The sequence below is a fragment of the Trachurus japonicus genome, chromosome 17 (genome assembly GCF_045865225.1).
Source record: "Trachurus japonicus isolate A0001 chromosome 17, Traja_1.0".
NCBI lineage: Eukaryota > Metazoa > Chordata > Actinopteri > Carangiformes > Carangidae > Trachurus > Trachurus japonicus.
This window is the reverse complement of record NC_140923.1, coordinates 3117528-3131898: the sequence shown is the minus strand read 5'-3', so window position 1 is coordinate 3131898 and position 14371 is coordinate 3117528. Positions and strand designations below refer to the sequence as shown.

Here is a 14371-nt window from a genome sequence, read left to right as displayed (position 1 = left end):
GCTCTACACACCTATTTACTGACACTCACACCCCATGATCCAGTCCTTTGTTGCAGTATCTTATTATTTATTGTTAAGTAAACATTTGTTAATTGTTGCCACGGTGGTCTCTCCCTCTTTGTCATGGCTGTAAGAGCCAGGCTGTGACAAAAGTGGGGGCTTGTCCTAAGCTTATTTTGGTGATGGATTAGATTTGTTTGGTCTGTTTGTTGGGGCAGCGTGGCTGTGTAATCAGGTGAGTGGGCCCTGGTGCGCGCTGTGCCCTGTTGCGTGGGTGGGGAGATCCGCCGTGCGCTAAGTGTCGTTGTTGCTGCGGTTGTTTTTCTCCTCTTTTTTGTTCTTTTGCTCATTCATGCGTTCCAAAGAGAAGGTAAGTGTTTCCACCCCGTTGCACTGCGAAGTTTCCCCTGTCAGGTGAATTGCGTTTCCCCTTTGGGTTGCGTCAGTTTGTTTTTTTCTATAGTGTTGTGGCAACGTGGTTAGTGTCAATTGTCTTCGGGCAATTATCTCGGGGGCACCTCCGTAGGATATTGTGGGGTCGCCTGCATGCAGGTTGCTTTCACAAACCCACTGGTTTTGCGTGCATAAATTCCCACCGCAAGCCACATGAAGACTAGGGTTGAGGGATAGGCAAGTTTTGGTTAGGCAGGTAAGTGGGGAAAACTTTGGGGAGGTAAAGCTTGCCTCGATTGTGCATTTTGGGAGAGTAAACACTGTGCATTCTGTTTGGTTCACGCGCTGAGCTAGGGCTTCGGTGGCAGAGTTTGTTCATGCGCCCTGGGCTGACGTTTGAGCAGCGCAGGGAGTTAATGGCTTTGCAGTTAGAGCAGGAAAAATTGAGGCTCCAGAGAACTGAGGCAGAAAGTCAACTTGAAATCTGTATTGCACAATTGATGTAGGATTTACTTTTTATTCATAATTTGCTGCTGTTATTTATGCCATACATTAATAATTTGTTGTCTTCCAAACAGGATGAACCTGGAGGAGTTCAGCAGGCTGCTGCTGGGGATGCAGCTTCATTCTGGTTGCCAGCAGAGATGGCCAAAAACATCCCCGCCCAAGACCAAAAGTGGATTTCCAAAACCCTTTTTAAATCTGGCAAACTGCGGCAAGACCTACAGCTGTGGTATGAACCCCCTGTCCCAGCCCTGATATACCACCAGACACCAACACCAGACCGTTTTTTCACCCACCGGCTGATGGTGTGGATGCCCTACCACCTGTGGAAGGTGAGGGTAATCTGCCCTGAGTGTGGGAAGCAGCTGACGGGCTACGGTGTCCACAAGAGGGCTCGGAAGGTCCTGGACATCGACAGGTATTACCTGATGGTGACAGAGACACTCAGGTGCACTGTGTGTTCTCTGAGCTACCTGTCCACCTCCCAGACTGTCCGGGACCAGCTGGACCTGCCGCACCAGAAAATGTTCCGGCTGATCCTGACCCGCAAGTGAGTGAAATGGTTTTGAAAAACTGCGTCGCCAGTAGTGTTTGTAATAGTGTTGTCACGATACCAACATGTTGGTACCGGTATCGGTACCAACATGTTTTTCGATACTTTTTGATACTTTTCGGTACTTTTCCAAATAAAAAGAGAACACAAAAAATGTCATTATTGACTTTATTTTAATAGAAAATCTTAGAACTATAACATATGCATCAGTACTGAACTCTTCCTAAATTAAATCATTAGTGGTCTGTTTAAAAATGATTATCAACTGCGTTATTTGAGGTCTGAAAACACTGCATCATTTTTTGTTATTTTGACCAGTTGTAATTTTTGGGAGAAATTGTTCTCAGTAGTTTATAGAATGAAACACAAACGTTCATTTTACACAAACACACACCTATTGTTTCCCATATGCAGCGCCACAGAATCAAGACCAAGCCCCCCCCCCACCCCCCCATCAACGCAATATCGCTCCGTTAATTCATCTCCGCGTAGCGCTGTTCACTCACTCACTCACAGAGAGAGAGAGAGAGAGAGAGAGACAGAGACAGAGACAGAGACAGAGAGAGCATGCCAGTGGTGATCCGCGGTAAAAACGAACTTATCAACCAGCTGTTTGCATTAATTAACGAGTCTGTGGCGGCCCGTCTCTCTCGCGCGCGGCGCGCACACACACAGACACACACAAACACAGGCACATGGACAGGTGGCGCTGTAACGGTAATAAAAAAAAAAGCACCTTGCTTCGTTTGTGACTCGCTCACTTGCTCGCCTCGGCTCAAATTACAATGCGGCGACTTCACGTGGCGACGTCACCGCTGCCGGCGGCGCTAAATGAAAGTACCGGTCCCATCTAAGCGCAGTATAGTACCGTTTTAAATGCGTTAGTACCCCGGTACCACTCTAGTACCGGTATACCCAACAACCCTAGTTTGTAATAAAGCAATCAACAGAACTCCACCATCACTTTCAACTGTCGCATTGCTGGCCGTGTGTGATAGCCTTTAACATGTAACTAATCACAGCTATATGTGCATTTCAGGTACGCCTGTGACATCCGGGTCATTCGTCTGCTGCGTGACCGGACTCTGGGAAACAGTCCAGCACGTCTGGTGAAGCAGTTGAAGGAGAACCACGGAGAGGAAAGGCTGAACAGGTTGGCACACTACCTTGGAGAGTGTGCTGACTTCGTTGATCGACCAAGCCTCTTCCCAGTGGTCTGCCAGGAGCCCCCAGAACCTATTGAGGTGCCCACCAGTCGCTGGCTGCTGTCTGTATATGGCAGGGACATCCTCTCCCGCCTGGGCCATATCAAGGCCAGCATCACCTCCACATTTGGTTCCATCATCAAGATGGACTCAACCAAACAGGTAATAAATAATATGTGTAACAGATATCCATGTTCTTAAAAGATGCCATTATACACATGAATGCTATTGTCAATCATAATATCACATGTGTAGATATTTTAAATGTGTACAGTGTAATTAATTTAATGTACTTGCTGCTGTAAATAGTTCTAATCACAGATTTTGTAACATCACTATTGTTAAATTCCAGATCACAAAGAAGCTGGCAGGCCATGGCAAGGGGACTGGTCTCTGGGTCACCTCCATCGGAAACGAGGTTGGCCAGATCCTCACCAGCGTGGTGACGGTGCAGGAGGGGCCAGGACTGGACAAGATGGTGGCAGGGGTGATGGAGCGGTACCGCCAGGCAGCTATTGCACCCCCAGTGCTGCTGTATGTGGACTCAGGTTGCTGCATCAGTGAGGGGGCCAGCAAGCTGCAGACCAGGTTTGGGGAGTGGCCAGACCTCCACATAAGACTTGACATCTGGCACTTTATGAGGAGGCTGGCCGTCGGGTGCAGCACTGACGCTCATCCCCTCTACCCCACCTTCATGAGCTCCCTGTCTGCCTGCATATTTGAGTGGGATGCAGGGGACCTCACTCTGTTGCGGCGGGCTAAGAGAGAGCAGCTCAAGCGGGAGGGTGTGCCAGCTACAACTGATGCTGCGGTGGACGCAAGGATCAGCAAGCACGAGCTGAGCCAGTACTGCCGCAGGAGGACACGCGGCGAGGAGGCCACCATCAACCTCATCGGGCGGCTGCTGCAGACGCTGGGAGGGGCAAACGGGAGAGACCTCATGGGGGTGCCACTGCTGGACCAGGTGCGCATGGAGCACATCTGGCGTGTGCAGCAACGCCACGTCGGGTGTATCCAGGACCTGCCTGGTGTGCAGCTTTACACGGAGACGGGCACCAGCAAGAAGGGGGGTGTTGTCCTGACCAGGTATCGCTGTGCCAGAGGGTCCACATCCCTGGAGTCTTTTCATTGCCACCTGAACAGGTTCATTCCAGGTTGGTGTCTCCCTTTTTTATGATAAACACTCAGGATACTCTTTTATCAAAGCATTCACTAGATTGGAAAGCTAGACCTTTTTTAAATGACTATTAATACCTTTTTTAAATGACTATTAATATTGTATTGTTTTCTCAGGAACCAGTGCAAATGCACTGAACTTCCAGCTCTACCTCCTGGAAGGCCTGAACAGGTGGAACCAGGATCGGGGGGCTGCGGCGGTGATCAGCAGGCCATCGTCCCTCCTTACCTACTCCGGCGATGTGACCCAGTGCATCAACACCGACAGCTTGAAGGTGTTTGGCCGGGCTTTTGTGCCAACTTTCAGGCCACCCTCCAAATACACCGGTATGCTAATGTTATGATAACTACCTAGTGTTTTGGGTTTGTTAGTTTTTGAGTGTACTAACTGAAATTTAGTGAGACTTTCATTCCCAGTAGCAAAAGCAAACTATTTACTTAACATGATACATGACATTACTGAATTAGTTATGTGTGCATGCTTGTGCACATATTTATCTGTTCTTTCCCATAGGAGAGCTGCTTGGTATTGACTACCTGCTGAGTCAGACTGGGCAGCCCCTGCAGGTCAACCCCGACTCAGAGGAGACGGAGAACATGCTGGAGGAGGGGAACGAGGGCGAGGAAGACGACGAGGGCTTCGAGGAAGACCAAACACCTGACCTCACAGTGCCAGGCCTCCTTGATGACCTCAGCATTCCAACCCAGCCCGTCTTCTCCTCCCTGGCTGCCTCCATCCAGCCTGCTCCCTTCTCCTCCCTGGCTGCCTCCATCCAGCCTGCTCCCTTCTCCTCCCTGGCTGCCTCCATCCAGCCTGCTCCCTTCTCCTCCCTGGCTGCCTCCATCCAGCCTGCTCCCTTCTCCTCCCTGGCTGCCTCCATCCAGCCTGCTCCCTTCTCCTCCCTGGCTGCCTCCATCCAGCCTGCTCCCTTCTCCTCCCTGGCTGCCTCCATCCAGCCTGCTCCCTTCTCCTCCCTGGCTGCCTCCATCCAGCCTGCTCCCTTCTCCTCCCTGGCTGCCTCCATCCAGCCTGCTCCCTCCTCCCTGGCTGCCTCCTCCTCCCTGGCTGCTGCCACCCAGCCTGCAGCCTGCACCTCACTGGCTGAGGATGCATCTGGGGTATGTAAAAGCATATTCTAATTTTCTAATAAATAACATCACTGGGACTTTGTTTTGTCTTCACAACTTCACTGATCTCACAATTCTCATCTGTTTTTACCAGGCTGTGGATGAGTCCGGTGTGCCAGGCATCGACAGGGTGGACAGCTTGGCAGAATGTTTAGTGGAGCTGCGCAACCAGCCCTCACTAGCCCTCACCAACCAGCAGGTCAGACACTTTGATCATTTTATTTTTTCTCCTCTGTTGTCTGTCACACATGTCCACACTTGAATGTTTTTGTTTTCTCATGTGCTGTTTTCTCTATGTTCTCTTTCTCAGGTGTCCAACATTGTCGCCTTGTGGCAGAACCTGCTGGAATATGACAAGCAGCGGGTTGTCTTTGCTGCCAGACACCAGACCAAGCTGGACACAGGGAGGTTCAGGTCGCCTAAGAAGAGGCAGGAGTTCACTCCAGGGGTGGAGAGCGTGAAGCGGCATGCGCTTACCACCACTGCCCCGCTTGCTCAATGGCCAGATTGCTGCCGCCTGGTGGAAATGATCTTCACCAGGCTCTGTGTCATCCACCGCAGTCCCAAGAAGAAGGGGACTGGCACAGTGTCCAGATGGGACCTTATCCTGGAGGATTACCGGCAGATCAGGCGGCGCGTTCTGGCCAGTGGGGCTGTTATGCAGCAGACGACCATGCAGCTGGTGGACGTGAGCCACACCACCTTGGTGCAGTGGCACAATAAGAAAGTGAAAAGGCAGGAGACTGCAGTGGTGATGCAGGGGCTGGACCTGCCAAGCCGCTTCTCTGTGGCGGCTGACCCTCTCCCCGGTGCAAGAATACGCCCCATATCTGCACCCCCCAAACCCGGCCCGGCTCACCAGTACCACCTGCCCAGCAGCACCGTGGGCCAAGCGCAGGTGAAGAGGAAGCCTGTACCCACATTTGCAGCACCTGTGGCTGTGAGGCCACGCCTTCAGCGGCAGCTCTTCCCTGCTCCACCTCCTCCTCCCACGTCAGCTCCACAGCTAGTGATGCTGGCTCCAGGGAGTGCTGCCACCACACCAGTTCCTGTCCTGATGGCTGCCCCACAGGCCCTGGGTTTCAGGCTCTTAACAACGCCTCCTGTTCCTCCTGTTCCTGCGGCTCCTGCAGCTCCTCCGGCTCCTGCGGCTCCTCCGGCTTCAGTCCGAAAACTGACCCGCAAAGTATTGCACAACACGTGCAAGAAATGCGGGCAGTTCAGGACGGCAGAAACAGGACACAGCCAGTATAAAGGCACCGTGTACTGCCCTGCCGTCGAAACTGTCTCCAAAGAACAGTGGCTGGAGGACATTAAAAAAAAATGAAAAAAATCGTTCTAATCGTAAAAAAAATGAAAAAATCGTTCTAATTGTTCTATAATATATTTATGTTCATTGTTCACCACATACTAAGAGTTTGGTTTAATAAAAAAATATATGCTTCACTATTTTTTTGTGTGGTGTGTGTGTATATAAGTCTCTGCTAAATACAGCGCTGTATTGTATGCCTTAAAAAAATAATGGCATCATTTAAAAAAAAAAAAAAACTTAGTTTAAGGTATTTGACAGGTAGGCTTCTTCATATAATTTATTATTGGTAATTTATTATTGACCAGGGACAGTCTCATGTTAGGAAAGATGCCTTTGGTCAGAATTATTCAATACTACCGATTTTCTTTTACAGTAAGAAAAATCATAAAGTTGTGAACTGCTTGAACCACCAACCTTTTGGTTAACAGCTGAACACACTAATCAATAATTACAAAGTTTATGAAATAATTTATGATGAATTTCAATGTTAAAAAAATAGAGGTTGAAAGATTATACAATAAAAATCTCCTTCTTTTCTTTTTCTTTCCTTTTCCTCTCTTTTTTCTCCCTTTTCTCTCCTTTTTTCTTCTCCCCCCTTCTCCCCCCTCCTCTTCCTTTCTTCCCCCCCCCACCCAGACTATTGTTCCCCAGCTTTGGCGCTATCATGTGAGCTATTGTCTAGCACACCCACCAACCTTTTAAAAATATTTTTGGCTCACATCAGCGGTCACAGTTACCTCGGTCCGACCGTTGTGACGCCTATATTGGACAGTTCGTCACCGTCACTCCTCCCGTTTTATAGCGAAAATGTTGGTGATGACAAAAAAACAAAAAAAAACACAGACAAAAAGGCACGTTGGGCATCAAAGGGCAAAGGGGCAGGTGCTCCAGCTCCCCCCTCTGCAGCAATTCGCAGTCCTCCATACATTTGCCTGGCTGCAGCCATTTCCGATTCTTTGTGAATAGGTCTTACTGAGTTAGGAGTCCTCACCAGGACTTTTAAGCTCTCCCAGACTTAGGAGCTACTTTTAGGCCTAAAATACTTTGTGAATTACTCTTATTTTAAAAAACTAGGAGTCCTAAATTTAAGACTGACACGCCCACTTTTTTTAGGAGTTGCTCCTAAATTCGGCCCTTAGGAGCTACTTTTAACCCTAAGATTCTTTGTGAATACGGCCCTAGAATTTTAATGAAGCCTGCAGGTGAAAGTATGTGGAAGCAAATGAGGTTCAAAGTAAGACCAGTAGTTTCAGAGTTTGAAGACTGTTCCAATGTATTTTCTATGGGACAAAAAAAATCTGAACTATTTGAATATTTTAAAAAGTATAAATAGTATGAAAAAGTTTGAATACATCCGATAATGTCCAGAAAAAGCTGCACGTTTTTATATTTGAATTGTTGAAATAGCACAAAGAATGGAGGACTATAAGCAGTCTGTAAAACGGCGGAAAGTAGGGAGAAAAATAAATATAAAGACTAGAAAATGTATTTCCTGAAGGAAACACGTGTGATAAGTAGTGATCCACATGCAAAGCCATGACCGAGGCAGGAATCAAAACAGTGAGCTCATAATCAATAAACCTTTACCCTGCCACTAGGCCACGGATGTCGAGGCAAGATACAAACCCAAAACCTTGGTGTTGCCAAGCGAACACCATATGCACTAAGCTACAGTACAGTGATTCTCATCTAACAGGAGTTTTGCACTGTCATTAATCTCCAGCTGTGACCAACTGCAAGTCAAAGTGCAGAAGCACACACACTGTCAACACCAGGAAAGCTGGAGAGTCAAGCAAAACTCATGAATGAGTTACAATCAAAATTTCTGTGCTGAGAGCAGCAGTTTAAACTAGAAAATTTCCTCTGGGGAAATTTTGAATGGGCCACGGGGCTACTGCCGGTTTTGCCATCTCTGTCAACAAGGGAATCAAACCCACGATCTTAAGTTCAAGACAGAGCTGATCAGACAGACACATGATCATCTTTCTATGAGCACTGATATGGAGGAGCTGTAACCACATTAGGTTAACTGTGTGCGTGTGATCACATGAAGTTACCTGTGTTTTGTACAGTATGTTACCTGTGTGTGTGTTGATGTGTGTGTGTCTAACTGTAATCACATGAAGCTGGTTCTAGAGTCTCTGTGTGTGTGTGTGTGTGTGTGACTGACTTGACACATGTTATGAGCTGCATCCTGTGTCAGTCTGATTTAGCTGTGTGATAAGCGCCACAAAACTCCTCCCTCCCTAATGATCTGATTGATTACACCTGTGTGGCAGCCTGCCCTCAGAAGTTACCATGGCGACTTTAACTGCTTACATTTTACTGTGTGGAACAGTGTTGTGTTGTGTCTGTTTGTGTATGTGTGCATGTGTGACTGTGTGTGTCTGTCTGTGTGAGTGTGCATGCCTGTGTTTGTGCGTGACTGACTGAATTCATTTCCTATGGACATCTGTGTGGGGCTGTGTTTAAAAACATCTTAACGAGCGGCCAGGCTGCACCTGCACCTGTTCTATTTATAGACGTTGATAACGAGCTGGCCGCTACAGCTGGCCACTGCACTACACAGAGCAGAGCAGAGCAGAGCAGAGAGATTTGAGCTCGGTGCAGCATCCGAACAACAGCCCAGAAAAAGAGAACCGTACCTCTTATCAGAATGTGGTCATGACCATCTGGGCAAGGAGACCTTCCTGAGCATTTTGACGTGCATTAAATGTTTGTAGGGCAAAAACTTTTCTCAGAATCGCAGGTTAGAAAAGGGGTCATTTCTGTTCTTCTCAAAAAATCAGCTCAAGTCAATGAGCCACTGGAGTGGGTCTAGCTGCACAAAGAGGCTCCGTAATAAAATTCTGTAAGTCTGTCTGCTGTTTTGAGCACATCATATGAGACACGACAATTGTGGCTACAAACGGTGAGGAAATCATGTGTCTAGAGTTTAATTTGTGGCCGTGCTGACAGTTTATCCAGAAAAAATCCAGAATGTTTTTTCACTCTCTCTCACTCTAACCGATGATGTCACGCACTCTGACACGAACATTCCGTGCAATACACAACCATTATAATCTCATAATTTCTCCAAAAATGATCATGGTCATTGATCATGGATTGATCAAAAACTATATGACCTATCAAAACATGGAGTAATTGGAGTACGACAATACACAAGACTTGTGTCTACTGTTTAAAGTTTAAATGAAGTCTCTAGGTGAAAGTATGCCTGAGCAGTAGACGTTTGTTAAACTCTAATGATTGGTCTTTTTCGCTCTTTTCCGCCCGTCCCATTGACTTCAATGCAAATTTTTGCGCAGTTTTTCGCGATTTATGTCGCGAAAAATTCGTAAACTGTTGAGAAAAGTAATAGCACACCGATCCCGATCAAACCACACATTTTGATATATAGTAGCGAATCGAAAATCGTCCGGAAGATGAAAAATAATAATATTATGAAAGAAAAAAATCCGCACAATAACAGCAGTGCCCGGTGCGATGGCCCGTGGCCCTAACAAGAAGCAAGTTATCAGAAATCAAGAGAGGAAGACTGGGGGAATGATTCACTAACATAGTTGTTGAGGCAAGATGTGAATGTGTAACCTCGGAGTCATCAGCCCAGTGATCTAACCACTTGACTACAGTTACATTCAGTATGCCATGGGCAAAAGAACCCCTTGTATAAGAGGCTCACTGGCTTCTGCTTAAAGAAAAAGAAAAGTGTAGAAATAAGCCACACCAAGTAAGTAGAGGACTTTTTTGTATCGTGTGACTATTTTTTGGTGCATTCAAACAAAGTATAAAGCCCTTTCCAGCGAGTTACAAAGTTGAGCTCCTTCTACTCTGCTGTGAAAAAAAAGTACTGGGGTGAATGGCAGAGAGAGAGAGAGCACCCAGGCTACATTTAAAAAATATTGAAAATGATTCTCTAAGTCTCTTCGTGTTTTTGACCAGGTTTTTAGCCAGAAGACAAGTGTGGCTACAAACCGTTTCCAAAATCTTGAGTGTAGAGTGTCATTTGTGGGTTTGGTGGCAGTTTCAGAAGAAAAGGCCCAGTCACATTTTTGGCTCTCCTCCACTCTAACAATGATGTCACTCACTCTGAGTGACAACATACACACTCATTGAAAAGTGTGAAATTGGTCAGAAATATGCATGTGTTTGGAAAGGATTTATCTCAAGAACGGTACAAGATATGAAAAAGTTATACACAGGGTGAATACATTAGAAGTTTGTCTAAAGATCAGAATTTGAATGAAGTCTGTAGGTGAAAGTATGTGGAAGCAAATGAGGTTCTTTGCTTTCAGCATTCACACTAAAAATGGGAAAAATAAATGCACACTGAGCAGTAACTGTCTAATACTGTGTTTACGTCCTTTTTGTTTTGTTTTTAACCTGTTCTGTTTTATTTTGTTTGTTTGTTCTTGTCAGTATATATATCGTTTTTATGGTTAAATCACTCAGACATTTCTGCCATATTTTCTCTTAAATGAATTAAAAGCAGAATTATTGGGACCATAAACATTTATTTTCAATCTTTATGATTGACTAAACCATATGGACACAAAAACATTATCATCACGTCATTGACTCATGTAGAGGTATGTGAAGGTGCCGTGTGGCGTTCGGGTGTCCAGGTGGAGTCACGGAGACGACAGCGTTCAGATTTTCAGGTAGCTTTTTATTCAGCAGACAGGCGTGACCTTTGTTCAGTAGATCAGCAACAGGACGAGGGCGTGAAGGAATAAATTAAAACCCAAAACAACTCGTCAGGTAAAAAAAAACAAAACAAAGAAATTAAAGGCTTCACTCTAAAAATAACAAAGAAAAAACAGGAACAAATAAAAACCATAAAAAAGTCGTTTAGAAAACTCGAGTGCGTTTTAGTTTCTGTTTTTGGTTTGATTCTCTCTCACTGTGCTTCTGTGACGCCACACACACACGCACGCACACACACACACAAACACACACACACACACACTCTCTCTCTCTGTACACTGAACAGATCAAACCTTCAGTATTTACACTCATATTTATAGATTTATAGATTTTCAATTCTCTGATCGATCGTCCGCTGATGGAGGCGAGGTGGGCGGAGTCAGAACATTTAGCCCCGCCCCCCTGCTCCCTCCTCCAGCTCGGTGTGCACTGGTCGACCAATCAGCAGCTGCTGTTCTTGAACTCTCCGTTCTCAGTGATGGACAGCTTGGTGGGGTTGCTAGGCGACAGGCCGTTGCAGAGGTTGGGGGCGCTGTAACGCTCCTTCACCTGCGTCAGCGCCGCCATCAGCCGCGAGTTCGCCGCGTCCAGGGACCCGATCCGCTTCTCCTGATTGGACAGAGACAAGAGGGGGCGGGACAGGAAGTCAGACGCATCACAGGTGTGGAGAGAACAGGTGAGGATCTGACTGACGAGTTAAAACCACCTTCAGTCACAATATGAACTAACCTGTCCTTTATTTTGAAAATACAAACCTCTTATTTTGATAGGGTAAAAAAATGGTAAGTAGTTTGGTTTAAGTTTGTGAATTTTTTCATCTGTTAATTAATGAGATTAACTCAAATAACTTGATTTATTAATTGTTAGGTTTTAATTTTAAGTGATGATGATATAATCTTCATAATTTAAAAGATATTTAAATTAGATTTTGTCATAAAGGATTCATTAAATAAAGTAACAGTTGATTAAGTTAAAGTTCTGTAACTATGAAAATAAACAGTTTGACTGATCGGAGCGACTCTGTGGAGTTAATTTACAAGTGATGGAATTTCAAAATTAAAGACTATTAGAAGTAGCAGGGCTTTTAATTTGAAATACAGGATGTAAATTCATCACGATGCATTAAAAAGCTAAAAAAAAATGACTTTAATAAACAGCTGACATCTGATCAGGTGGTTTTGACCCGTCAGCAGAAAACAAATGAGACAAATTGTCCACAGGAAGTTGGAGGGCAGCAGCCGCCAAAATAAAACAGCCCCCCCAAAAAAAGCTAAAACCAACAAAATAAAAGAGAAGGTGAGAACTGAAGCTGCCTGCGGGTGTCGCGGGACTCGAACTCTGAACCTAGAGTCAGCGTGAAAAACAAAAAAAACACCTGAGTGAAGCCGAGCGCTCTGACGCCGTCGCAGGCGACTCTAAACTGCATTTTATTTTGAAGGAGAGGAAGCTGGTGCTTGGAGGGGGGGTGGGGGATGGGGTGGGGGGGCAGCAGCCAAACATAAATAAAATCCGGCCAGAGCGACACACCTGCTCCTCTGTCAGGGCGGCCATGTTCCTAAAGGGGGCGGAGCCACAGGTGGTTTGGGTCATGTGACAATTTAACTTTAATCTGAAAAGGAACTTCCTCTGCATTTTTTTTTTTAAAAGACCAGCTCGCTCTGTGATTGGCCGACCAGGTGAGAGGTGTGTCGTCGTTGTTTTTCTAAAAAAAAAAAACAGCGTGGAGGTGGTGAAGGGGGAGGGGGGAGGAGGAGGGGGCGGGGCCACAGTTACTTGCCTGCTGATTGGTTTATCTCACATCCGTTACTGACCTGAAACCAGTGAAGAGACGGTGAGACCTCGTTACAGAGGTGTGAACGTTCACCTGAGTCTGTGACGGATGTGGGCGGAGCTAATTATCCTTGTATGAATATTAATGAGCATCAGAGGACAGAGGGCTGGAGAGGTTCAGGTACAGGTGTGTGTGTGTGTAGATACGGTAACTTGTAAAACTCTTCATCCCCCTTGAACTTTTCCACATTTTGTCTCGTTACAACCACAAACTTAAAGGGATAGTTCAACATTTTTGGCAAATTGGCCCCATTGCCATAATCTCTATAGTCATAGCAGTAGGTTTGTTACCTTTAATTGTCGGTGCAAGCTATTTTTAGAATGGCGGAGCAGAGCCGTGAGTTGCTCCGAGCTACGCTACGGAGGCTCATGGGATTTCTTGGTTTCCTTCATCAAACTCATCAAATACACAATCCAACAACTCCACAACGCTCTGGTGGACAAGTTGTGAGCTGCACATTCACCACACTATGAGATAATAACACAACGTTACCAGACAGGGTTGTTTTAGAGGGAAATTCATGCAAAACCGCTGATGCGCGTTGCCTTCAGGGACAGTTTTTCATCAAGCAGTCTCTGTATTTACCTCTTTAGTTGTTGGATTGTGTATTTGATGAGTTTGATGAGGGAAACCAAGAAATCCCATAATGAGCCTCCGTAGCGTAGCTCTGAGCAGCTCACGGCTCTGCTCCGCCGTTCTAAAAATAGCTTGCACCGACAATTCAAGGTAACGAACCTACTGCTATGACTATAGGGATTATGGCAATGGGCCAATTTGCCAAAATGTTGAACTATCCCTTTAAGTTTGTGGTTGTAACGAGACAAAATGTGGAAAAAGTTAAAGGGACACTGTAAATGTGTTAGTGTGTGTTTCTGTACCTGAGCGTCGATGATTTTCTGTTTGGCTTCGATCACCGCCTGCATCTCTGCGTGGTCGCGCTTCAGCTCCTCCTCCACGGCCATTAGCCTGCGGACACACACACACAGACAGACACACACACACACGCACACACACACACAGGTTAAACTCTTCTTCCTTGGTGGGCGGGACCTGTGTGTTTTTTAGGGGGTGTGGCCTGTGTGTTTTTAGGGGGCGTGGCCTGTGTGTTTTTAGGGGGCGTGGCCTGTGTAGTTTTTTAGGGGCCATGGCCTACGTGTTTTTAGGGGGCGTGGCCTGTGTAGTTTTTTAGGGGGCGTGGCCTGCGTGTACCTGCAGATGATGCTCTTCATCTGTCCGTCCTTCTCCTCCTGCTGCCTCCTCAGCCGCTCCTCGCTGTCCTCCAGCCTCTTCTTGTACTCCAGCAGCAGTTTGCTCATCTGCTGCTCCTGGTTGAGGAGGCGCCGCTCGTACTCCTCCAGGCGCCGGCCCGACGCCCGCAGACGCTCCTTCAGCCGCGAGATCTCCAGCTCGTACTGCGGGGGAGGGAGCAAGGGATCAGTGATCAATATACTATATGTCATATATGACATATTGCATTGAGGTTTGGGGAAACACATACAAAACAAATACAAATTCTATTTTTTTATTGCAAAAAAAGGCATTAAGAATCATCAGTAATTAAC

At 46.3% G+C, this 14371-nt stretch overlaps 1 protein-coding gene and 1 long non-coding RNA gene across 2 annotated transcripts in view; one reads left to right on the top strand and one right to left on the bottom strand.

The window, feature by feature from the left end:
- The first annotated feature begins 4851 nt into the window (after positions 1 to 4851).
- LOC146969741 (uncharacterized) lies at positions 4852 to 5387 on the top strand. Its single transcript, XR_015038088.1, has 3 exons — positions 4852 to 4950; positions 5054 to 5158; positions 5270 to 5387. It is a non-coding gene; the product is annotated as an uncharacterized LOC146969741 (long non-coding RNA).
- Positions 5388 to 11174: 5787 nt separating this feature from the next.
- The window catches only part of rasal2 (RAS protein activator like 2), a 113406-nt gene continuing 110209 nt past the window's right edge, over positions 11175 to 14371 (bottom strand). Inside the window, exons 17-19 of the mRNA XM_085805290.1 lie at positions 14019 to 14221; positions 13688 to 13775; positions 11175 to 11587 (exon numbers count right to left, since the gene is read on the bottom strand). Of these exons, the coding sequence (XP_085661416.1) occupies positions 11420 to 11587; positions 13688 to 13775; positions 14019 to 14221 (459 nt within the window). The 3' untranslated portion in view covers positions 11175 to 11419. The remainder of the gene's footprint in view (positions 11588 to 13687; positions 13776 to 14018; positions 14222 to 14371) is intronic.